The sequence below is a fragment of the Nelusetta ayraudi genome, unplaced genomic scaffold (assembly GCF_046127955.1).
Source record: "Nelusetta ayraudi isolate G7.1 ecotype Tasmania unplaced genomic scaffold, CSIRO-AGI_Nayr_v1 ptg000017l, whole genome shotgun sequence".
In the NCBI taxonomy this organism is placed as follows: domain Eukaryota; kingdom Metazoa; phylum Chordata; class Actinopteri; order Tetraodontiformes; family Monacanthidae; genus Nelusetta; species Nelusetta ayraudi.
Genome location: NW_027466067.1, coordinates 3,558,763 through 3,584,848, shown reverse-complemented (window position 1 = coordinate 3,584,848; position 26,086 = coordinate 3,558,763). Strand labels below are relative to the sequence as shown.

General features: G+C 44.6%; 2 protein-coding genes across 2 annotated transcripts; one reads left to right on the top strand and one right to left on the bottom strand.

The window, feature by feature from the left end:
- The first annotated feature begins 1,896 nt into the window (after nt 1-1,896).
- Nucleotides 1,897-10,482, top strand: dnase1l4.1 (deoxyribonuclease 1 like 4, tandem duplicate 1). The gene is made up of 10 exons (XM_076024799.1): nt 1,897-2,094; nt 5,964-6,049; nt 6,637-6,725; nt 6,824-6,910; nt 7,415-7,527; nt 7,644-7,756; nt 8,176-8,333; nt 8,897-8,993; nt 9,623-9,686; nt 9,954-10,482. Exons 2-10 carry the CDS (start codon nt 5,969-5,971, stop codon nt 10,118-10,120), a joined length of 969 nt encoding a protein of 322 aa, XP_075880914.1. The 5' UTR covers nt 1,897-2,094; nt 5,964-5,968; the 3' UTR covers nt 10,121-10,482.
- A 2,150-nt stretch (nt 10,483-12,632) lies between these two features.
- osgn1 (oxidative stress induced growth inhibitor 1) lies at nt 12,633-24,118 on the bottom strand. Its single transcript, XM_076024798.1, has 8 exons — nt 23,860-24,118; nt 17,986-18,048; nt 16,924-17,060; nt 16,597-16,788; nt 16,360-16,451; nt 15,946-16,145; nt 15,495-15,838; nt 12,633-15,110 (listed from the first exon to the last, which is right to left on the bottom strand). The coding sequence occupies exons 2-8, from the start codon at nt 18,041-18,043 to the stop codon at nt 14,544-14,546; spliced, it is 1,590 nt and encodes a 529-aa protein (XP_075880913.1). The 5' UTR covers nt 18,044-18,048; nt 23,860-24,118; the 3' UTR covers nt 12,633-14,543.
- Nucleotides 24,119-26,086: the final 1,968 nt, after the last annotated feature.

Sequence of the window (26,086 nt, the reverse complement as noted above, 5' to 3'; positions counted from 1 at the left end):
TCAGTCATCCATGATTTTCGGGAAAGCACCGAGCAAGACTTTAGGGTAATAACTGGATCAGAATGTCTCAAATATCTGTGGCTGTAAACGACTTTGGGATGCCGTGCAATGAGTTTGAACTTAAAAAGGCATTTTTAGAGCTTAATTTATTCATTTCTGAAATAAAAAGTTGCAGAATTAGTCGGCTTCCTCCCACACTCACAAAAAAACACAAAAAAAAGAATCATACATGTGAGGCAAACTGGGAACTTTAAATTGTCCATAGGCGTGTGTTTGTTGAGTGTTTGACTTTTGTGCAATTAACTGACTAGCCGGGTGTAACAGCTGTGCAATAAGTGAATGAAAGAAGTGCCATAAATCTTTCTTCCAATTTTCAGGGTTCATAAATCCAGAATCAAAAATGTGATTACAGGCTCAGAAGTTCAGTGCTTGCTACACCAGAGGCTTCCAAAGAACTTCAGGTAAACTGTGCTGATTCAGGGGAAGTTGTTGTGAAAGGGGAGGATGTGGCTCAAATTTCTTTTGTAGTTGGTGCAGTACACAACTAGGACATATTGTGGTTAAATGATTTTGTTTTCACGGTATCTCCTTTAAATGAAGTTGAAGCAAAGTTGTTGTTTTTTTTTAAAATTGAAAATAAGGTGACAATTCCTACTTGAAATGTATTTTTTTTTAAAGGTCCTATTGTCTGTGAACTCCACAGGAACTGAACTTTATTATTTCTGCTTTTCACCAAGTGTTAACTGAAACACACAGTTATGATATTAGCTTGGTGGAGATCTGTGACATCACAGAGGGCTGAGATACCTCTCCAAGCCGAATGAGAAATGTTGCTTCTCCCCCTCTTTTTCCATCTCCTTCAAAATATGTGAAAATGCCCAACAAGGTATGGCCACAGTAAACTGTTGCCACCCGTACAAACGTTTTGTGTAGGTGCTGAAAACAAGCTGTGACTGTAAATGCATTCTGTGCGACTGTTTGGCGTTAACAGGAAGAGTGCGGGGCATATACAGTGCTTCCCATGACGCCTCCAGAACTCCGCCTCCCTGGACTTAGCAGGTATGTTGTAAAGGTTCATGTTTCCTCCTGCCCCTCACCTGCTGCCTGAGGCTGTGGTGGGGGCGGCAGTGGTTCCAGTTGAGGAGAGCCAGCAGTGTGTGGGATTTTTGAGGTGGGCCTCTTTTGTGTTTGCTAATGCAAAACATGTTGAGCTGATCTGGCCAGCTCAGCCAGCCAGTGCTGTCCCTTTACCCACCCCCACCCCAATCTGGTAAAGATCACAATGTTGACGCTCCTGGTGGCTTCAAAGGGGGGGAAAAAACTGATCTAAATGCAACAGGATTTAAAAATAAATAAAGCTAAATACCTTCTTCTGACTTAATAACAGAATTCTGCTTTTTATGTTTGGCTGCTCAAAGTGAAAAGACTGAATAAATCAAATCACAATAGTTTTAAAAAGCAACAGTTTGTTAGTAGCACTGTGAGAATGTTGATGAGAACAACCATGAATGCGGCCACCAAATAACTCAGTTTCCACTAATTCATCTGTGAATATTGTTCCTTCAGTAATTTCACGATGGTTGTCCTTATGAGATGTTATCTCTATGTTAACTCAATTCTGTATGAAGATTCTTACGGTTTAAAATAAAGATACCAAAGAAAGCATCCAAAAAATCTGAAACAAACAAACAAAAAAACTTAGTCGAGTGTACTCTGGGCTATTTTGCCAGATTCCTGTTGGTTGCATATGTCTGATCTGCAACAGACCGTCATCTCACTGTTTGTCTCTCTTTCTCTCTCAAACACAGACCCATCTGTCAAACATGCAACAGGAAGACAGTCTGAGGGCGGGGACTTGCTTTGTGGTTTGTGTGTGTTTTTGCCTATGTGTGTGTGTGTGTCTTGGGCTGTCTTGCTATTGGTGGCTTGCGACCAATCCCACTTTTGCGTTGTCAACCAGAGGAGGTTTTGTCTTTTAAAAAAGGAGAGCCAAGGTCCAAACACATTTACTGTCCCTCTTCTCCTGCCCTTTATTTTTAATATTCTTCTTTCCTGGTGAAAAGGAAGCAGCAGCAGATTTTCTTCTTTCTACAGGTGAGAAAATGCTTCAGTTCTTTGCTCTTGCTGTGTAAATACATGGGAGGCTTTATGGGACTCAAGACAATAGGAAAGCACTTCACACATGTGTTGGCTTATAGCTAAAGTTCTGCAGTGTAGATCATGGGAGAGTCTTGGTAGTGGTGCAGAGCACTGTAGAGTGCTTCTTCTTTTGGTGACAAGGTACCAGTTCCTCGGTTTTTGCCACTGCGGCTTTTCATTGGTACATTATGCAAATTGTAGATTTTGTAGATTGAGAAATTTAAGGATTTACAATTTTTTGCTGCAAAAAAGAAACAGAAAAGGAAAAGTTGTCATTGTTGTCATTGTTAGCCGAGAGTCAGACTTGCTCTCTGTTCTCGTCAAGGTGTCGAAACCTTGCGTGTCAATTGGTTGCATGTCAAGCATTACATCTGAACAAGCAAACACTGTAACTGCAAATTACTTTAGGCTTTGACACCACCACAAAGCGGTGGGCGTGCATCCTTGAGAAACAGTTGCAAGAGCTCAGGGATGCAGATGACTTGTAGGATGCCTCGCAGGTCACCTGATGAAAACACGCCAGGAAATGTTTTTCGGAAAGTGGCTCACGTGTGGGATGGTTGCTATACATCCAAGACAGAATGTATAGGGTATAGTTTATAGAATGTCTGTAGATGAGGAGGACAAGGGGTAACTTCTACTACTGAAGCAAAAATAAAAGACGCATCGATGGCCAGAAGTCTATTATAGGATATAAGACTCCTAAGGCTGTTAACAGGTCACCTGGAGGTAGAAGACACGCTCAGGGGAAGTGGAGCCAGATCCTCGTTTCTTTTTAGTGCCCACATGTGTTGCTTGAACGTTTCTGGTGATTAATGTTGTTCAGCTATTTAAGCCTTCGTTCATGTTAACGTTGACTTTTTTGGCACAGAGCCAGCCAGCTTCATCACCTGCAATTTACTCACATTTAATTGTCAGTACCAAATAAGCCTCCTTTAGGCACAGAAAACAACAACAACAACAAAATGAAAACGAGCATTTCTGGAACTCCAGGGTCGCTTTGCATGGAGTGCAGAAGAAAGCGGTGAAAAATGGTTGCATGTGATTTAAATATCAAATGAATTCAACCACCATCTCACACAGGTGGCTCCAGATTATTTTTGTTGCGGGCAAAACTTTGCATTCAGCTCTTTCGCAATCTAAATAAAATGGTTATGGCCTTAATTTGGAAATATTAGACAGCCACACAAGACACAGCTGTCGGCTGCACTTTCTGAACATGTTAGAGCCGTTAGATTGTTTTGCTGTTTTCCAGCTCCTACCTCCCGTAGGACGTCTGTATCACATAGCAGTGTTCCCTAGACAGCGAGTGTCCTGGGGAGGCACTGGGAATCTGATCATTTGTGATCATTCTGTACTGCAGGGTGGTACAGCCTACCTGTACCTCCTGTACTTGTACTTACTCTGACAACTTTTACACGATGAAGCAGATGGTACAATATTTATTTTTTCTCTCCTGCGTTAAACTCTTCTTTTCTCACTTCCTCTTGGTACTGACAGTGATACTGGTACTGGTACTACGCCTCTCGGCGACAGGACAAAGCTTGTTTGGGGATAATCTGCCAATTCAGAGGTGGCAGCAAGTCGAGCGTTTCTGAACATGAGTGTGCTGGGATTTGCTGCTTTTTGTGTCTGTTGGCGAGACGTCTCTGTCAGCGGCAGCACGTGATCGAATCAACGGGGGGGGAAGAAAACGGTCAAACAGCTTTCCACGCCACACGACCAAAAATCTACACCTCTGGGCTGCCTGATGTGTTACCACGACATGAATACCCGAGATAGGTTGTTTGGAGAGAGAACCTGTATCATCAAGGTTGATGTTAGCGTAGCCTTAGCTTAGTCTTCGATGAACTGGTCACTGTAGGCAATGCTAAGACTAAATGAACTGAAGGTAGAAAGATGGAACATGGAATGGTTATGGTGGGACATTGATGAGTAAGGTGCTTGGTTAGTCATGTAGCTTAGCGGCACACAGCACCTTGACTCGAACGCTAAACTTAAACATTGCTTTCTCCAGCTCGTCTCGTCATCGTCTTTATTTGGCTTTTGACTCTCAAACAGCTGCTTGGTTGTACAATAATCTTTACTGTACACAGCAACGTCCGGTTCCACTGATGGTAGCCTATGCACTAGTGAGCAGAGCAGCGGCGAGAGAGACTGCTTTGGCTGTGTACACTCATCAGCCACTTTATTAGGTACAGCTTGAGGGTGTGATGATGCAGCTGTACTTTAAGTGGGAGCGGTCAAGTCTAAGAGAAATAATTGAGCGTTCACTGGACAATGGGAACAACCTGGAAGATGAAAAAGTGAATTAGTCTCGTGTCTTCAAGCAGCGGTGAGGCTCCTTACTGTCTCAGTCAGATTACATCACGTTGTCTCTGCTGGTGTCCATTTTGGCCTTTGATTAAAACAAAAAAAATCAACAACATGCTCATTTGAGAATTAAAAATGAATACAATACAGAGCCTGACTCTCTCCAGACTCTGTAGCCCATGTCACCACTGAGGCGACATGTCCTCACAGTCGTCCTACGTTGAGCAGATTTGCATGTAGCGGCAGTGACTACTATAACGACGAGGAAACATGTCCGGGGCGGACAGCGCGTCACCACAGGAATGTTAACAACTCGTAATTGCTGCTGTCGTTTGCGCCTCTTTTTGCCACCCTAGAGACAGTGACTGGCCCAGGCTGAATATGTGGAAATGGCCGGAGCTTTTCAAGGTGGATGCACAAGAATTCAGGCTTGAAACGTCAGCTGTGAAGCTGTGACGCTTGACAGAATAACTCCAGCAGTTTTATTGCGAGTCCAAACTTCAGCAAGGACATTCAAGTTATTTAATTTAGCCAGGAAAACTAAAAACAAGCAAGACAACTGAGGATTTTGTTGGTTTCCTTTTGAAAAAAAAGGAATTTGTTTTTCTGTCTTTGCTTAATGCGTAATTTAAATCTCACTCATCGCGACTTCTCCATGTGTGTTATTGTGTGTTAAAAACAGACTACCCGAAAAACTTCAGTAGTTCTGTCATGGGATTAGCTCTCTGTATACACTGCTCATGCAGGAATGAGGTGTGGTGACAGAGCGAAATAACAAAGAAAAGAAAACAGAGAAATGAACATACAACACTGTAAACACTCTAAAGTTGTGTTGTTGTTTTGCTTTTGCTTCCTCACTTGCGTTTTGAGTTTTTCTTTCATAAGAAAGGAAACCAATATGCCTTTTCGCAATGTTTAGTTTACCGCAATCATTTCCTAAAATGTTTTCATTTGCCTGCTTTCATTCCATAATTTAACATGACAACAGATTTAAAAAAAAAAAAAAAAGAAAAGAAAAAGAAAAGAAGAAACTTCTATATTACTTGCACTTATCAAAATTTCTCTCTTCAGCTGTGACCTTTCTGTCACTTCCTTATCCTCAGGTCTCCCTTCCAACGACCGAGTTCTTCTTCTTCTTCTTCTGTAAATCTTTTTGTCTCGTTTATGTCACTCATAATGCTGACATTTGATTTGATCGGCTGTGTGAACATCCGTCATGGTAAAATCCTCAGTCTGTCACGAGGCCCGAGGCAGAGGAGCAGACAGGCTGACAGGCTTTTCTTTTGGGAATGGCTGCATGTCAAACAGCAAACACACGCTCGTGCGCACACAGACACACACACACACACACACACACACACACACACACACACACACACACACACACACACACACAAGCTCGTCTGATGAATGTCCGTGCACGAATACCAGACATGCCTGTGCACGACACATACGGCCTCGTTAACACGATAGTAACTTTGTTCCTGCCTCGGTCTTTTCTCTCCCTGCAGCCAACATGAAGATCGCTGCATTTAATATCCAGAAATTTGGAAGAAGCAAAGTAGCATCGCCAGATGTGTTGGAAATCCTTGTAAAGGTAACACAAACACACACTTTGTAAGGCAACTGCCCCATGAGCCTAAAACATTATTTGTTTTCTACAACTGCTTCTCCGAAGCTCAGGTTCGCTTGTTTTTGGAGTATGGGGGAAAGCTGGAGAATTTCAATTGTTCTATTTTATGACATCATCACTTTCGTTCAGAAGAGCCACATGACAAAATCATTTAATTCTTGTTGGCACAAACAGGAACGAGAATACGGCTGCCAGACTGTTGAAAGTTTCTCATAAAGATGTAGCGCAGTGCAGTGACACAAAAGCTATGAATACACGTAACCATCGAGATCAGAGATAATCTATCAGATAAAAGTGGAATCACATCCCTTAGAATCTCTCTTACGCTTCAGGTGGCTGCGGACAGCTTTACTTGACAGCCTCGAGCTAGGCCAAATGCTTTAAATACTTGAAATAGTTTAAGATAACGTAAAGGAAAGTAAAGGAAATAATGTTAAAAATCCTGCAAATTCTCCTCAGTTATAGAGAAGTTTCAAAGTAAAGCAAAGTAAAGCCTCAGCGCGGCTCGCTTGCTGTCACTAAACTCTGTCCCTCCCTATCGCCCCCTGCAGATTGTGTCCCGGTATGACATCATCGTCATCCTAGAGGTGGTGGACATCAGCGGTGAGTCTGTGAGAATCTTCCTGGACGCGCTGAAGAAGTGAGCCTTAGTGACCATAACACTGGCAACAAGTCACAACCAGGATGTGTGCCGTAAACGGTCGCTACCAACCCTGTTTGTCCCGTTGGTTGCTTCAGGTTTGACAGCAATCACCACTACACTCTGAAGATAAGCTCTCGCCTTGGTCGGAATGCCTACAAGGAGCAGTTCATGTTCCTGTACAGGTGAGCCTCCACTTGCACCAGAAGGCTGCTCCAGTATCACTGACAGTCAACTGAAGGTTAATGGAAAGTCTTTTTTTTTTTTTTTTTTAAAGCTCTTGCTTTGTTTGAGCTGTTATTAAGGTCTTATTAAGAATTATTAAGGACAAATTAAAGCCTGCCTGATCCACACTGTTGCCCGTGTCCCATGACATTACATCATCCTGCTCTTGCTGTTTTAAATCGCAGTGTTCAGCACAGTTCATTCAAGCAACACAAAGTACCTCGTTTGGTTCTTCAACGTGTTGGTGCCTCTGCAGTCAGACACTGAACCACTGCTGGTTCTTTGGAATTCTCTGATGTGCTCTCCTTATGCAAACCTCACTCTGGCAAACGGGCCGCGTAGTCAATATTTGAATTGGTTGACGGGATGTTGTCGTACTGTCGCTAAACATATGGAGGCAAAACGGCTCTTAGATCCTTGTTTACGCTGACGCACACCTGCTTTGCTCTATGGTTTGTGTGTAGAGACGACATGGTGGACCTGGTGGGCTCCTATCAATTTGATGACCAGTTGACCGAGGGAGGAGATGTTTTCGCGCGGGATCCTTACATCCTGCGCTTCAGATGCCTGAACACAGGTAGAAGACACAATTTCTCCGTGGATGGGGAATTTTTTTCAGTGCCCCATTCCAAATCAGGGAGCGTGCCATGGCACAGTGAATCACATGTTTTTTTTTTCGCATGACCACCACAGTGCTGAAGGACCTGGTGATGATCCCCGTCCACACAAAACCAGATGACTCAGAGAACGAGCTGGATGAGCTCTATGACGTCTTCCTGAATGTCAAGAAGAAGTGGAGGACGGATGTGAGGACCTGCAAAATCACTGACGATTGCCGTCTGGCAGCACTGCGGCACCTACGAGACAAATAGATAAAGACAATCATAGGGTTGATGAATGTATGTGTGGTGAAACCCTCAGAGTAACTCGTTCTGCCTACTGCTGAAATTGAAATGTTGCGCAGTTCGTTACCAAGGTTCGAACCACACATAATCATTAGCTAGCAGCTGTCTCGCATTAGCTTGAGGAATGTTAGCTAGCTGTGGTAACACGTGTTTCAAGCATTTTTAAAAGCAGCTTGCAGCATTAAACGATTAATGACTTTAAGATGAGAAAACATCTTTCCTACCCTTCATACCTCACACATCTTTCTTAGAGTTCTTATACGCCTCAATCACATGTTTGAATCTCTTACAAACTGTCTTATGTCTCCTGTCTGTTTTAGAACGTGATGATTCTGGGCGACTTCAATGCAGATGGCCAGTATGTCTCCAAGAAGGACATGAAGACCATTCGCATACGTAGCGACAAGAACTTCCACTGGCTGATCGCAGACGACGTCGACACCACAACAAGTCACCGCAATAACTACACATATGACAGGTAGCATTGCAGGCTATAAAGCGAAGAAGCTTTAAACATCTGTGTCACTCCCAGTATATCTGTGAAGGTTCTCAGTTGTCCAGGTCATCGTAGTCTTGAAGGTTAAGTCAACTGGACTCATTTTTGGTAATTCTTTGCTCTCCTCTGAAAGGCTTCTTCTTCTTTCCAATTATTTTCGTAACCCAAGAAGTGTTTTAAATGAGAGAGGCAAAACATTACCTTTTTTTGGTAACTTTTGCTATCGCTAACCTAAGCTAACCACCTTTTGAGCAGAGCTATGAGCTAAATTGGTGATGCTCATCCAACTCTAAAATTATAATACATACTAATATTTTGAATGAACCTTAATCTCCCCTCTTTTGGTTTTACCTGCTTGAGTAAAATTAACCCTGGCCCTGCAATGAACTGGCGACTTGTCCAGGGTGTCACCCTGCCTTCGCCCTAAGACAGCTGGGATAGGCTCCAGCAGACCCCTGTGACCCTGAATAGGAATAAGCGGGTATAGAAGATGAATGAATGAATGAATGACTGAGTAAAAATGAACACTGTGTGTCCTTGTCCAGGATAGTGGTTTACGGAGATGACATGCTAAGGGCCATCGTACCGAACTCTGCCAGAACCTTCGATTTCCAGAAGATATTTGGACTCAGTTACGAGCAGGTCTGTAGATGTGCTTCTGCTGACACAGGATCTCAAAATGACAAACTAGCCGTACTCTTGTAAGACCCTCTTGCTTTTACCATCCAATTTTAAGCAGAAAAAGATACACAGATGTCGCCATATGTGAAAAAGGTTTTTAGTCTCAACATTCTCTCAACGAGAACCTGGTCAGGAATGTTAGGAGTGATGATGAGTCACAATGAAATCTGTTGCTTTTAATATCCCTATTAGCCCGCACCCTCCTTGTCATATTTACCACTTATGCAATAGTTTAAATAGTTTCATGGTCAAATATGTATTTGTTTGTGTGGTTTTGCAAACTTAACATTAAATACGTGCTAATAATCCACAAGAAGTGCTTTTGGGACCATGACATTGTGAAATAACGTCTAATTACACAATCTTATCTCCCGTTTGCCATTATTACCTGCACCATGGTGTTGTTTTACTTGCAAGGTGCCAAAGCCAGCTGCAGTCGTTCAAGATAATAAGAGTGACTTTACATGCCAAGGCATGTTTTGTGAGAGTCGCAGAGATAAACACCCACATCGATCTGAGACCCAAGCCTTCATGGTACTGTTTTCAATAGACGAATGATAAATAAAGTATTGAATGTGTTTGTTTTCCAGACTCTGAAAGTGAGCGACCATTACCCCGTGGAGGTGGAGCTCAAGTCCCTTTCATATGCAGAGGGTAACCCATTCACTGTGTGTCACTTATCAGGCTGCTGCTTCTGCTGGTTCCAAAATAAAAGTTTGAAGTCTCGAGCAACTCAGTTGCTCCGTGTCTTTTAGAAATGAATTATAATACGTGCTAATGATAATAATTCTGATGGACAAAGAAGAAGCAGCAATCGCCCTCTCTATGATTTGACGCTATGCTCTTCTCAGGGAAAATGTGATCGACAGTTGTGCTGGTGTTGTTGGAGAATTCAGAAGGTTGTGTTGTCTGTCCGAGCAGATCCGGAAGAGAAGGTCCCGGCACTGCTGCCTGGGATGGTGGCCGTGGACGCGGACCTGATGGAGCTGAAGAGAGGAAACCTGCTGCTGGAGAGGGAGAAGCTCGGCCTTGAGATCCAGATCCTGCGGGCCAAGATGGCCAAGCTGAACCAGGTGGATGTCGTTTGAAACCTGAAACTCTACACTGACGCCGTCCACTGGCGGCCCGCTGGACCCTGCAGACGTCCCGTGTGGCACCCGCTATACCTCAAATGCTGTTCTACTACACGCTGCATGTGATCTTCTGAATGGCTGCTCAATGTGCTCATCCAAGATCTCAGGTTGCTTGTCTTGTGTCCTTAAAGACGCAGAACGTACGTAATAAGTTATAGACGTTTTCATTAGTCGACCTCAAAGTGCCCATTGGTACATTTCAGTGGACTTACAGACCAAACTGAATTTGCTCTCACTTTGAGACTGTGTTGGGTTGAATGTTTGTAGTATAAAATATGTAGTGGAATTGAGTTGACCCAATAAACCGAGGAAAGCTGCTTGTCTGCCTAACTGTTTCATGACCGTCCTCAGAGGTTACAATCACTAAAATCATCTGAGCAGCACCAACTCGAAATGAAATGTTTTTTCCAGACTGTCAAAGCGACATCGCAAAGCAGGGGAAAAGAAGAGAGACGGGTAGGTCGGTCGCACAGGTGATTGTGATCTTCGCGATTGAGAGCAAACCTCTATTCAAGTCGGGTCGGTCGGTCGGTGGCGTCACTGCCTCACATACGAACGTTCGGGTGCAGGCAAAACCAAGGCAAACTGGAAAGATCAGAACAACGTGGAGAACAAAGGGCTGCAGCACACGCAGCAGTTGGGCATGCCAACATGCCAACATGCCAACATGCCCGCTTTCTGACTGTTCTGGATCAAGGAGTTGGTTTCCCAGAACTGGGTGTCAAATGACTGGTGTGTCCAATGCACAAACCAGTCGCAGAACCTTTGTTATTTTTGAGAATTAATACTTTAATTAAAATAAATTTAAAAAGCAAATAATAGGACTAACTTGTGTTTGGGTTTGTTAAACCTCCGCACACTGTGTAATCCTTAACAGATTACAGAGGATAAAGGGTTTTCTATTTTTGTTATGCTCACAGCTGAAAATAAATAATAATAATAAAAAAAAAAATTCTCAGCACTCCTCGTATTGTCTTCCTGCAATCTCAGTATTTGCTGGTCAGGTCAGTGTGTGGTCAGGTGAATAATGAGGATTTTCAAACTGGTCTGTTGACTCTGTCCCGCTATTGTGTCTGCAGCACGGCTGCTCAGCAGCAGTCAGGGCAGCCAACTCCTCACTGCTAGTTTTCCCCTGCAGAACACGTGACTTGTAAACAGTCGTTAATGACCTGTTTAACAGGATCTATCTTCCGGTAAACAATTTGCAGTAGCATTAATCCACCCGAAAACGAAACTCGGCGAACTCCCGAATGATGCAGTAATGTTTCGTTTGGTTATGCAGTTCTTCTTTCTCTTTCTTTCTTTCTTTCTTTTTTTTTTTTTTTTTAAATAAATATATTAATTCGTTAGTTGGGCTCCACCTGGTGGCTGAAAGAATGCGTTTCTGCCAGGTTTTTTGTTTTGTTTTGAAAAAGTAGGAAACGAGATACTTGCCTGACCAGAAAGAAAACCTATCCTCTGTCCTGAATAATTGTAATTGTAAATAATTGTAAATATTAATTATCTTTTTTTTTTTTTTTTTTTTTTTTTTTTTTAACTCTCAAAGAACCAATAATGTTTGTGGACAAGACCTACAGAGGTGGCTTCTCCAATCTCCTCTCAATCTTTTTTTCAATTTGTTATGTCGTTAAAAAAGTAAAAAAAAAAAAAAAAAAAAAAAAAAAAAAAAAATGTAGCATGTAACTAAACGTACTAAATATTGAAGCGAGTTGATAATTTCACTGCTGAATCGTATTGCTCTTCTTCACACTTTTAAAGGGTGTACGACATTGCCCTCTGCTGGACAGCTGTGAACCTAGTAGTGTGTATTTTTTTATGTGAGACAGCTAGATGCGTTTACTTTTTTATTTATTTTATTTTTTTTATTTTTTAGTGATTTAGAGATCAGCTCGTCTGAATAAAGTGATCTCAATGATTTTCAGTCCACATTCATTGGACACCAGGCAGCGCAAGTATACCAGAGGAGTGACAGACCTAACTTGCTTCTCCCCCCCAACGTACTAAACCAGGTTGACCAGGTTACTCCCCTAAAATCTTGTTGCGTCTCTACACTGGTGCCGTGGTTCCTGGTGTTGCTGCAGATTCTGTCATCTCTCCGTCATTAGTCCCAGTCTCTCAGGCAACGACCTGACAGAATAATCAGCACAGACCGATATAGACCTGACCTCCCAGCGACCAGTCACTTTGAAGGGCAGAAACAAAGACTTGGAAATTGAAAGATTAGATTGGAAATGTTGCTCTGATAACTGGTAGTTTTTTTTTTGGTGGAAGGATGTGGCAATTTGCCAGTTGGAAGATTTTTCATTTCCAGAGTACTAAAGCTGCGGTGCACCAAGAAGACCACGTTTGAGCACATTCCTCTGAACTCTGAGTCAGGGAGAAGCAAAGAAAAGCAAACACGGACCCAGTGAATGAAGAGAAGATCAATCGCAAAGCATCCAAAGAATTAAAATATCCAACAAAAATGTTCTTTTAAGCATTGTATGTTTAATAGAAAACCCCGGACAGAACGCAGACTTGAGAGACTTGGCTGCCATTACAGATAGACATCTGATATATAATCCAACCCATTTATACAAACAGGATTTAATACAGTTGCATAAAAACAGTGGTCGCGATATTTTACTGCATATCGACAGGCGTCCACGTGATGGCGCCATTTGCCGCAAGGTAAACCCTACTGCACGTCTTTTCAGGCACTGATGGCTAATAAGGTTTTATGAGGTTTGTTTAGTCAAGACAAAAAAAAAGCTAATGACTCATTTCTTACTGATTTTACAAGTTTTAGTTTTCAAAACAGTGGAATTTGTATGAAGAAAAAAAAAGAAAACAGGAATGAATTTGCAACTCAGGTGAATGTGATTCAATTCAATCTTGTTACAAAACCAAATCTCAGCGCGTTTAATGTTACAAAAGGTAAAGAACGCAGGTTCACCGGTGACCCAAAAAGTGCGATGAGAAGAACCAAGCAACCGTTTCAAGTGGGAGGAGTTTGCCATCATGGTGAGACCATCAAGTCACCCACACAAGAGCAACTACTGGGCTGTGTCATAGATAGAACGTGACCTATGGATCTAGACTATATAAATATTTTAGATTCTCTCTGTAGTGTCAAGTACAAAACCCCCGGAGATATACAAAGATGCAAAGTCGCTACAGTTCCTCTTACGTGCACATAAAATAAAAGACCACAAACCCGGCAGTACATTAAACATACTCGGAGGTTTAGCAGGAAGCGACTGTTATACATTTGTAAGAAAGCCGATAACCTCTTTGAAATTATCGGTCGGCAACAATTACCATGAGAACTGAAGCACGTTTGCTTAAAATAATAAGAATAAAATGTTGGCGTGAAAATCCAACAGGGGGAGAAAAATCCAAGCTCAGAACAGTAACTGGAATTTCCTCGATACGTCTGGAGACAAATCTGTAGCACTTGCATTTGACTTACAGCTACTTTCTTCAGTAAAAATCTGGAGGCAAACTGGTCTTACTGCATTATCTCTGTTTTTCAACGCCTTCTGTTACTCTTTAGAGCGCTCATGCTGCGCAGTGAACTTCCCACGTTGCGGCCGCGGCACCGAAGCCAGGAAGGCGGCCGCTTCACAGTGGTTGCTCCTATTCTAACCATCATTAAGTTTTCAATTCTGAGCAAATAAAACAATGAGTCATTCTTCCAGGCCAATCATTACCTGTCCCGTGTAAACACTTTAAAACAAAGTCTGACAAAAGACTTAACCAGTTGGCGTAGTATTGTTGTTGTTGTTGTTGTTTTTTTTAAAAAGTGACTGGTGTGTGTATTATTATTATTATTACTACAGTGTGGCGGAAATTCTGTTTTTTTAAAAAAAAAGGAGAATATATTCACTATTCCCACACAGATTGGTAATAAAAAAAAAAAGGATCAAGGTTGAGGCAACACTTGGTGTTTGGTCTCATCAGGGTGCTGACGGAAACAGAAGAAGCACGTAGTGCAACGCAACCTCACCTACTGCCACCCTCTACGGCGCGCAGGACAAAAGCTGCTGGCTCGCAGGCTGGATGCTGCAAGACGACGCGACGCGTCCCATTGCTGTTTGACAGGCGTTTGGCTGCCGACACCTCCCAGTTGCATTGCATTCCGACAGAAAAAAAAACCCAACAAACTTTCTAAAAGCTTTTTGCATTTTCTCCCCCGTCTTTACTGGTAATGAGCACCGTGCGAGCCCCTCAGCCTTTGCTGGTGAACCTCAGTGCAACTCAGCAGCCAGTTTTGATATCTGGAGAAAAGTGTGGCGAGTCGCTTGGTTGTAGCCCCCCCCCATCCCGCTGCTCCTGCTCAGCCCCCCCGCCCCTGTCCCTGAGTACCCGCTACGAACCGAGGACCGCTGCCTCCGCTCTACACGCTCACGCGCCTGTCCAGATATCTGTCCATCAGTCTGTCCATGATGAAATCCCCGCTCTCCCGTCGCCCTCCCTCCCTCCACTTCTTGGCGAGATCGCTGGCGATGGCGAGCGCTCCCCCTTTCAGGAACCGGACAAAGTTCTCGCCCACCAGAGGGCCCATGGCGTACAGGCCGGGCCCGTCCGCCGCCACCACGCTGTTGGTGAACGGGTCCACGTCAATTGGGTTCCTGCGGCACGTGACCGTCTCGTCCGGGTAGATGCTGAGCGAGCGCCCGTTGTCGGCCAAGAAGGAGAGGTTGGGGTGGGCGCCGATGAGAACCAGCACCTTGGAGACCTGCACCACAGTCCGCTGGCCCGATTCCGACTCCAGCACGCATTTCTTGTCGGGTCGGAACGCCACCACCCTGCAGCGTGGGAAGCTCAGGTAGCCGGGGTACGAAGAGGAGGGGGAGGGGGAGGAAGTGGAGGAGGGGGAGGTGGACTGGTGGTGCAGGGTCTGGCCTTGGCTGTGTGGCGGAGGGGTGAGCTGGTGCTGCTGCTGAGTCATCATCTGGTGAACCTGGTGAACAGGACAGAGACACAGCGGTGATGTACTGGGTTCCCAATCATTTCCACTGACAACATTTCAAAACTTCCCCACGACTTTTCCACCATGACCTTGCATGAAGTTCCCATGACCTTACCGCAACCTATAAATACAGAATTGTCCTAATTAAAAGACACATGATCCTTTGCCAATTACCTTAACTTGTGCAAAAATTGCTTAAAATGTTAAAATACAGACACACAAGTTAATACAGTCCAGATAGAACAACATGCAGATTCTGAAGGTTCATAACGGTTTCTGAGTGCCCGTAGGGACCCTGGAAATAACGTAGTTCAACGCGTCTGTGGAGATTCATTTATCCAGGTGGGGGTCAACCATCAATCGCTCCTCTCATACCTTGTGGTACTCTGGGTAGAGGAGTTTGGGCAGCTGGTTGAAGATGAGGCCGGGGTCGTTGACCGAGCGTCGGAAGACGTGGTAGACCGGAGTGCTGAGGTGGTGGGCGGCCAGGACGGCGTCGGCCGCCGTGAGCCCCGCCCCCACGATCAGGACGGGGTCCGAGGTGTGGTCCAGCTGGCCGTTGGAGATGGCCAGCTCCAGCTCCCAGAAGGAGTGGCAGACGAAGGGCAGCGACTCGCCCTCCACGCCCAGCCGCGCCGGGATGTCGTGGGTGCCCGTCGCCAGCACCACGTTGTGGGCCAGCAGGGAGAAGGGATACTCCTCTGGAACTGCGGAGCCACCTGGAGGACAAAGAGGACAGAGGAGGTCACTATTTGACCCTGGTGCTAAATTTTGTTTATCAACAGGTTTTTATTTTAACACCATCTTCATGACTGTCAAAAACTACCTGCGAGCACCTCTCCCTCCCTCCGCTGCAGTCCGGTTACCCTCCAGCAGGGCGGCGACCCGTCAGGGCTGCCGGCCTGTCTGGTGACTGAGGTGACTGTGGTCCCGCAGGCAAAGTTCTGCTCCAGAGACATCTGGGAAACGTAGTGTTGATAGTAGGAGGCGATCTCGGCCGGCGTGGCGCGATCATTCCGAACATTTCTGAAAATGACAAAGCATTTTTTTTTTTTTTAAGCTTCAAAGACAGTTATTATATTGTAACGTGTTGGTTCATTTTCAATTGATATTAAATCACACATTTTCTACATATCCCACGATATATTTTTTTCACCAAAACATAATTTGTTCATAATGTAATATGAGAGCCACCTTGTTCAGTATTTTAACGCCTGTGAAAAACTCAGCTGGTACGAACCTTCGTTTTTCTCTCATCCAGTCCTTCAGCTTGAGTCCAGGAAGCTCCATCCAGTTCGCCAGGCTCAGAGTCAGCATGGAGCCCTCCATGGCCTACAGGGTGCAAACACAAAAAAACAAATGTTTACTGCTAAGAGCTTTTGGTCCGTGCTGAATGTTTCCTCACCAATTACCGCTTTAGCACACTGGAAAAAAAGGAAAAGTGGTCATGAACTATTGAACTATTCCAAGCACGTACATGCCAGGCTCCTCCCGGCGGCCCCTTCCCCAGCACCAGGTGAGGGACGGCGTGCTCAGGCTCATATCGCCACTCAAGGGGAGACGTGTGTTCCAGGCCAAAGTCACTGCCAGGCAGCAGCAGCGAATCAAAAAGCACCGCCACAGGATTGGACGATCTCCCCTCCAGCCCCTCACACAGGTACTCCAGGTCCTGGAGCAAGAAGAGGAGAGGAGACGCTGTATCACACCTTCCGTCTTTGTTTGAAATGATTGATTTTTTTTTCCCCCTTCCTGAACAACAGCAAAGGCACGTCGGAGCAAATGACTCTGACTGTGCGTCTCTCACCTGCTGCAGCAGGGACAGGTGAGGCTGCTCTCCCAGCTTGCCGTGCAGCAGGGGGTTGGGGTGCGACGCGTCAGGTGAGAAGTAGGGGGTGTGGCCCGACAGCAGGTACGACAGACAGATCCCCGACGGGCCGTTACCTGGGAAAGAGAGGCGAGAGGCGGCGGTCACGTTGCTGCCGCTCGACCGTGCAACGGGTTTGCTGGCAAACCAACGAGTGGCATTGTGGCAGTGCGACTGTGGCGGGCGCACGTGCCGTGTCTGCTTGACAGCCACGGTGACACCTGCAGGAACCACGGGGGCCTTGTGTTTTTTGGCACAGGTTCAGCCCTTTGACGGCCAGCTAATGCAGCAGCACGAGCAGCAAAGCGAGAGAAAAAAGAAGACTTTTTTTTTTCTAATTCACAGCCGCTAAGAAGTGCAGAGTCACAGTGAGGGAGGCATGACTCAGCAGATGTCAATGTTGCATCAACCAGTTTAATGCGGGAGTGACTCAGCAGGACTACTTCTGCTTGCAGTGGGTAGATACGGAGCACATCTTGAGGAGAAAATTGCATTTAAAAAAACAAAAAAAAAACCCAAATACGTTTCTTTTGGCCTTTGTTTTCTTTTCATTTAATTAACGTTTATTGTTTAATCTCCACAAAAACAACTCCATTCACTTTCTTCCTCATTCGCTCGGTCACGCTGACCTCACTGTGTCACTGTGCAATGTTGAAGTTCACCGCTTCCTCTCACAGCTTCTGCCTTCCACCGTGTCGAAACGTCTGGCGAGAGGTGCAACAGACAAACGAGGGCGTTTTTCCCAGGCTGCAAACACGGCAGCTTAGAAGCAATGATGGTAGGATCCAGACACAAGAGTAGCAATATGAGGCCAGCTGCACCAGGGGGTGTTCATGCAAAATCTCTCTCTCTTTTTTTTTTCCCTCACAACATAATGTATTTATAAAACCTGAGGTGCAACATTTATTTGCATGTGGATTTTCTCTTAGCTTTCTGAGAGAGAGAGAGAGAGAGAGAGAGAGAGAGAGAGAGAGAGTGAAAGAGAGAGTGAGAGTTTCTTACCAATAATGACCACAGGCAAGATCTCGCTGGGCAAAGTGTTCTTCTCTCTTGGATCCATTGTGACTGAGGAGAGAAACGCACAAGGCATCAGTAATATTAACAACCCTTTAATATCTGCACTAGCTAAGACTGGGAGTGTGGAGAAAGGTTGACTGGTTAATGATTGGCCTATCCAGAGAGCAGTCACAATGGTGAGAGTCAGTAGGAGACTTCCACTGACCTTTAACACACAGGCACACACACGAGTGACCACATAGTTTCACAGCGCTACACGGCCTTGTCGAGGAAAAGTCACCCAAATGTGGCTCAAGTTGAAAGGTGGGAAGGTGAATTTTTTATCATGACAAGAATAAAACTACTTTTGGGGTTCAAAAATAATCATGGCAATGGGAAAATTGCCCTCAATAGGCTTTTAAGCTACAACTCCGTCACTAAACGCACACAGTGCGATGCACCTCCGACAGTCTGAACTAAATCCGTCTCATCAGTTACATAAAATGACATCAGAGGTTTCAGGCTCCTTCCCTGACGAGCCGCATCCGGTCAAAGGTGATTGGTCATCATATTTGTCTTGCAGAGAAGTTCATCTGAAGAATTTCGTTATCCACATTACCATTACAAGACCAGACCTGACCAAAGTGTTAATAGTGCTAATCAGGTTGTGTTGTGCCGACCTTTAACGAGCTTTACTCCCACATGTTCTTCGTTCCTTTCAGAGTCGGGCAAGTTGGGCTAAGGCTGACAGTCGGACTTAGTTCACAGCTGAATAGGAGCACATTAATAAAAACCAGACGTGCTGAAGGAGTCGACTTGTCAAAGTGGATCAAAGTGCGTCCACCTTTAATGGAGCTGCAATCTATTTGACTTGACTCCATGTCAAAGGGTTTAACGAGCTGTCAGCATGACTCATCACTAAACGCCACGTTACAAAACTATTACTGCATAGCTCACGGTCAGTATTTGGCAGTAACCAGGTGTTTTTTGTTTTTTTATCACTAAGATAACTTCCATTCTCTACTTAAATGCAGATTTATTCTATAACTTGTGTGGCTATAAAAACCTACAGAACCATACAAAAGTAGGCTAAAATTAGGCATTAATGTGTACAGAAATGGCTGGTTGGAATGAATTATTTTTTCACCCCCGTTGACTATCGCGGCTGTCAGCTGTCGTGTGTTTTTTTTTAAGTGGCTCGTACAAAAATCTCACGCATGCCGATATCACATGCGCGTGCTACATATTTCCATAAAGCAGGCTAAATGGAGGGACAATGTGATTTGGAGTAAGCCTTTGATTCTGAACAGATGCCGAGTTGAGGAAGAGCCGCAACCCGGCGCTGTGCTGTTTTGTAATAAGGTTCTTTAAGGGGATAACATTGTAATTACAATAGCGCAGGTCCAACCTCTCTCTCTCTCTCTCTCCCTCTCTCTCCCTCTCTCTCCCTCTCTCTCTCTCTCTCTCCCTCTCTGTCTCTCTCTCTCTCTAAGCTGTAAAAACAGACTGATATCTATTACCACCGCACACAGGAACGGACGTAACAGATGAGGCGACGAGACAAGATAGGGGAGAGTGCAGTTTTCAAACTCACTTTTAAGAAAAATATTTTACAACTACTGATTAGCAGCAACAGAACTGTGAAGACTTGTAAAGCTGAGTTGTACTTTCTTTGCAGGAATAAAATGATCAACTCCAGCTTCTTTACATGGGCCCAGCGCAACGCTATACATCTCAACTCAAAGCTAATCACAAACAGACCCCTTCCAGGAATGGGAGGAGTTTGTGGCAGTTGCATAATATCAGAAAAAAAAAAAAAATGATCTCACTCGTTTGAACGCTTTCTGGGGAACGGGCGGCGCTCGGCTGGGTTAATATACTAAAGTTATGCCTCTACAGATCAAAGTTTGAGGTGAAGTCGAGAGCGGATAAGGGGGCACAAGCACAGCGGCTAAAAAAAGAATGAATGAAAGCCGCGAGTGAATAGAGGGAGTCAGAGGGACAGAGAGGGTCACTCGAGGACGCAGCAGAGGGCCAGGTGCCAGGACCGACCCTGGAGAGAGTTGAAGGCTTCACTGTAACAGTGGCGCGCACGCACACGCACACGCACACTGCATAGCTCTCAGGCTGGGCCGCTTTTCACTTGGCAGGTCCACGTACGCTGCTTTTTATTGTTCTGGCAGCGACAGAGCGGTCCAAGGCCAGCGCCACGCATGTAGAGGCACTTTGGAAACAGCGGAGTTTCTGTGCACTCAACAACTGCGTTATAACCGTGTTATACACATCCTGCCTCATGAAATGGCCTCATGAACGCCTGGTTTTCGGACACGATACTCAAAACCCTGTTCAAGCTCACCGAGCAGGTTCTAGACCAGGCGTAGGAAAAAAAAAACGACGTAATAAAGTAAGTAAGTAATAAAATAGCTGCATTTCATTCATTGTTTCAGTGTTTGAAGAGTCTTTTCAATAAAGAGCTAAACACCGTAGAGCTTCAAAGACACATTTTGTCCACTCCATTCATCTGCTCCTGCACCTCTGTCAAACTTCAGAACCCCTAGTGGCCCCTCCCAGTAAAACAGTTTGCCCAGCCCGGCTCCGGCTCCAAATCACCCTTTATTATACGCTCGTCAAAAACGATTCACTCATCTTATACCGGGTTCGGACGGGTGTGGAGCGTAGCCACGTGCCGCCATGAGGCGTTTCGTATGTGTGTCAGTGTGGAGCTGTAAACATTGTGCCGCCGTCCCGGCCGCAGTGGGTGAAATTATCTATGCTGCCGGCTCAGTGGGACAAAGGCCAACGATTATTTAAGGAGCTGCATAACCGAGCATGTGAACGCAGAGTGAAGGTTGAGCCTTGTGTCTGGTGACCCTGGGCTTCCTCATCCGTCAGCTCTCCCCCCCCCCACATCCACTTCTCTCTGCAAGCAGCACTCAGCCTTTTTTTTTTTTTTCTTTTTGCGTGACGTAAAAGTTTATCTATAATCAACACAGAACTCCAGGCACGGTGACATTGTCCAAGTGAGGCCATCCGTGACCTCCCAGCACCAAATGAGATACACGGCTGAGGGTTCGCCGTCTGCGAAAGAAGCCTTGACAGATATGCAGTGGCCTACAGTACTATTTTTAAAGTTAGGTAGTTCGTAGTCAAGTCCACAAAAAAAAAAAAAACCCCACAGTTTGTCTGTTCTGTTTTGTAACACGGAATTCGTCGCTGATAAGAAAGTAATCCAAGACGAATGACATACTTTTACTGTTCCTGATAGCTTCACTCTCACCGTTAGTGAAAGGCTATTACAGTTTTTATTTTATGGCGTTATGAGGCAGCTGGCGCAGCACAACCCCAACAATGACATTGCAATTATTCCAGAGTCGTGTGCATGCCTGACTGCTCACAAATGGGAGTGTGCGTGTGTTTACAGTGAGCAATCAGCAGGCGCTCCAAACACTCCCTTGTGTTGACTTCCTCCGACAATGACACAGGCCTTACTTGAAATCACTTTGCAATTTTTTCCTCCCAACAACAATCTCTTAATCCTCACATTACATAACGGCGCAACTCCCAACCTTAAAGGGCCAGTATGGGGGTGAGGGAGGAAATCCCGCCCCCTCCGCCTTCGCCCCAAGTCAGTTCAGTATCACTCGCTACAAGAAAAGCAAAAATAGAAAAAATAAAATAAAAGACCACTGGTTCCAGTTGTGTATTCAGTTTTTAACGCAACCAGTTTTAGCTGACAGTCCACAGTGGGAACAGCCGGCCCCTCATTCTGACCCAGCGACTCATGTTATGTAATTGCACAACACCTCAATGGCAACCCTGGAGAAATTCTCCAGATGGCACCTGAGCATCACACAGACGACCGACGACCGGACCATCTGCCGCCTGCAGCAGCAAGACGGCTAATAAGCTTTTCATTATCTGCACGGCCACCGTAAGTTAAAAATACCTGCTGGAACAAAGGGCTGGAAAGAAAAGGAATAGTAAGAAGAAATAAACCTTCTGAAAAAAAACAACTAAATGAATGCCTCGGCGATGGCTGTTAAAGTTCATCAAAAGAAATACTCAATCAATTGAGATTGAGTGACATTCAATTAATGATATTCTGCTAAAGTGCTGAGTACAGTCTTCTTATGGGAGTTGGTCGAATCTTTGCAAAAAAAACAACCAATTTGACCTCATAAGGCAGCGGCAGTTCTGAGAGTTTGGTTTCATTTCACGTCTGTGGTAAATAAGAGTGATCTTGAAAGGCTTCTGTGTGCATTGCATTTTTTTTTTTTTTAAGCAATAAAGTAAAGTTTAAACTTTGACAGAGTTTTTTTTTTTTATTGTGACCAAAGCAAATAGCCACTCGAAGGAATGCTGCAGACAAATGGTACGATACATTTTATTTACTTTTATAAATTTCAGTTGTACACTAATAACTCTAATAAAGCTGGCACACAAAAGCATAGGTTGTAGAAGAATAACCCATACAATAAGTATGAGGAAAAGTATGACGGGAGTACAAAGAACAGTACAGTACTTAATCAGAAAATTTTAAAATACAGATTACAGAAGTGAATTTTTCCACCTGGTGTGTCAGCTTCTGGTCCTGCAGGAGAGGCTGCGGGATCAGAACAGGCTGGTTAAAGTCACATCTACACCACGATCACACACTGCGACCAGAGGGACGGAGTTGCAGCAACCGCTCCTGATTTACAAATCAAATAGGGATATGTAAACCCATCTGTTTATTACAGGAGTGCAAACAATGCAATATTTGTAAAACAAACCAACTTGGCCAGAATAAAGAATGATGCGTTATTTATTTCATCCAAAAACTAACAAAAACTCCTATTGAGACTGCAGTGGGATGCTTTTGCACAGCTTGTGACAGAAGTTACAGTAAATTTAAATGGAATTCCAATGGAAAACCGTGCACATTGTCCGTTTGTTTTTTTGTTTTTGTCTGGACACTTCACAACACTACACAAGGTCGCTTTCCCCCTAAAACCTTCCTGTCAATCATAATGAGACAAAGCAACAAAAAAAAAATTTGACAGATGGGAACAGATACAATGCCTGGTTACAACTGAGGTAACCTTTGTCCAGCACAGTAGCACCGTGACTGCCTTCCACTCGGGATGCCTTTCCTCTGATGCAAAGAGAACAGACTAGTCGGTGTGCTTACTATGACTGTGTATTTATCAACAGGGGATCGGAGGGTTTTAATCATTGTCTTTCAACAGGAGACAATGTGGGCAGGCAGGTAATCGTGTACGCACGGACCCATTCATTATTATTATTAGTACAACAGTGCTACTTGTGGGTGCCGTAGCGTTGACAAATTGCTTTTTCATAGCTCGTTGCGGTTGTCGTCGGGTCTCCCCTGCCGCCTGTAACACTACTGTTGAACTCGCGGCTGAGAAATTTCTAGACCATGCAAATCACTAAACCCAATTTATAGCGACGGCTCGTGTCGTTTGGTAGCTGAGAGGCTCGTGCTCTGCTTTCAATTTGGTTACATCATGGAAATGCATGCATCATGTGTTCAGTAAATATCACCTATAGTAGCTTCAATGCTACTTCAATAGGCACGCATACGCCGATTTATTTTTATTTATTTATTTATTTTCCGACGTCCACATGCGCGAACGCTTTCCAGTTGAGAGGAGGGCGACCCGCCTACTAGAACCGACCCACATCACGTCATGAGGGTAAAACGAGGCTACGTCCCGGCCGGCTGGCCGGCTGGCCGGCTTCTTTGAATGGCGCTAATGGACGGCGCTGCTAAGCGCTGGCGGGCGGACAGACAGACCACCGACAGCGCGGAGACATCCGCACCCCGCATGCGCCAAGGTTATGTATTCGCGATTGCTCCCGTTCAAGATGATAACTCACATGTATAACGTGACGGCCAGGCGGATTTCTCTCTACCCTGTCGCTGCTCAGGCAGGGAAAGACGACGGCGGAGTTTTCCCCTCTTCTTCTCCTTCTTCTTCTTCTCTCTGGTCTTTCTCTCTTTCTTCTTCCCGCTCCCCCAGTTTGTAGTATTTACGCCGCTTTGTGTCTCGCCACTTCGCCTCCCGTCACATTGACGCCTCAAGCTTGGAGCTGCCCTGCTGCACCGGCTCCTCGCGCTGCACTCAAGTCTATATGCCTCGGCCGGCAGCCAATCAGCGGCGACCTGCTGCATCGGCAGCCGCCCCCGTTCCCACCCCCTTCTCGGCGTTCTCGCGAGGAACAAAGATCGCATATGCGCCAGATAAGGTTTATGGCGCGAGAATGAGGCGTCCGAGCGAGGAGGCTGGACCGAGAGGAATGACCAAAAATGTGTTGGGTTGGGTTTGAGTCGTTGAGACTGGCATGATCAGTTGGCCAGACGATAATAATGTTCTTTGTCTGTTTTATTTTCTTTCTTTTTTTTGTTCTGTTTTACATTGTCTCTCTCTCTCTCTTTTTTTTTTTAGCAGTAGTTTTGTCTGCAGTATTACCAGAAGAGTGAAGTATTACCACAGTGGCCACCTCACAGTGTGAAATGAAGTGAGAGCAGCTTTTAAAAGGCCAAAATACTCCTCAAGATATGTGAGGACATCTGAGGAATTCACAACCATTTTTTGCGCCGTCCTTGTAAATGTCCCACTCGTATCTTAAAACCAGACTTGCTTGACTTGACACGATAAACACGCAATCATTTCCTTCACTGATTTAGGGCACAGCTATTCAGTGGACTTTCTTTATTTTTTTTAAAATAAATTTTATTTAAATAAAGATTGTGACTGACTTGTAGTTAAATAAGAAACAGTGCTTTTGGCTGAAATTTGTTTGTGTTTACATGAAACATATAATCCCAGATTTTCATATGAGAAATTCAAAACTATTATCAATATGAAACATACTGGCTTGAAGCAGAAGTTGTTGCTCTATCTTGGCAAAAAAAAGCCTAAATGAGAAATGGGTTGATTAAAAAAAACAAAAACAAACAAACATTTGACCTGATTATGGCGCTAGGACAAGGACACGTCTATTTTAGTTTGGAATCAAAGATTTGGGTGAACGCACTCACTGCTACCAGCGTGGCTTTAGGTATGCACATTCTGAAACAATGAAACTATTATGAAAACCTCTGCAGACTATAATTCAGTGAGGAAGTCATGCTGCTGGCAAAATAGCAAACGAGGATAGAATGTATCTTAAAGTGAACATATGATTTGCATATATCTGCTGTGGAATGGCCTAATTTATGTAACATATTGACCAGTGAAGACTTTTCCTTTCTCCTACTAAACTTAAACTGACTCCATACAATGACTTTGTCAATATGGGGCCTATGAAGGATTACATACTAGCCGTGCATATTGCCAACTTCTGCGCTCAGTCTTAGTTCGAAGCATACCTCAAACCTCAAAGGCACTTGTACCTCAAACCAAAATGAGACAAATCACCTTTTACACAACCTACCCATAGATAGTCCTTCATGGGTTTAGATAGACTGTTCCTACAGCCTCTGGTGTGAAAACAGAGCTTAACAAGTCTAAAAGGTGCCTTTGGGAAACCCAACACCACTCTGTGAGTCACGGTGTAATCCAGCCCAGGAAGCTGCCCTTTGTCTGTGTCAAGCGACCAACGTCACCAGGATCTGCTTTCACCAGCAGAGATCACAGGCGGTGGATGTACCCATCAGAAGGAGACAAAAGAGCCTGTGAACGGTTAAAAGTACACACAGCATTCCTACTCTGATTTTTTTTTTTTTTTTTTTTTTTCAATTCTAGGAACAGTGAGAACATTTGAATGCGACAGAAATGCGGCCCAGTTACAGTGGGGGACGGACCCCGGACTCCGGGCTTTAAACTTCACACGAGCAAAGAACACATTCATGCATGAGATGTGCCGAGTAAGATATTCCGCATAAATGTGGCTCTTGAGTCGTTAGATAACAGACCAGCAGACACGGCACGACAGTTAGTGTGGTTTTCAAGACTCGTGGCAGGTGTGTACGCATTGACAGTGGTGGCCAGAATTATCAGGACACTGACAATGTGATTTTGTGATGTCTCACATACCAGATGAGGTGATGATCCAATTTTAAGTTGAATGATGAAAAATGGGTATGCATTTTCTAGTCCTT

Coding starts and splice junctions, on each gene's coding strand:
- dnase1l4.1 (XM_076024799.1), top strand. CDS start 5,969: ATGAAGATCGCTGCATTTAATATCCAGAAATTTGGAAGAAGCAAAGTA. Junction 6,911..7,414: donor CAGTTCATGTTCCTGTACAG/GTGAGCCTCCAC, acceptor GTTTGTGTGTAG/AGACGACATGGTGGACCTGG. Junction 7,757..8,175: donor AGAAGAAGTGGAGGACGGAT/GTGAGGACCTGC, acceptor TGTCTGTTTTAG/AACGTGATGATTCTGGGCGA.
- osgn1 (XM_076024798.1), bottom strand. CDS start 18,043: ATGGATCCAAGAGAGAAGAACACTTTGCCCAGCGAGATCTTGCCTGTG. Junction 16,452..16,596: donor CGCCGGGAGGAGCCTGGCAT/GTACGTGCTTGG, acceptor TGCACCCTGTAG/GCCATGGAGGGCTCCATGCT. Junction 15,839..15,945: donor GGAGGGAGAGGTGCTCGCAG/GTAGTTTTTGAC, acceptor TTTGTCCTCCAG/GTGGCTCCGCAGTTCCAGAG.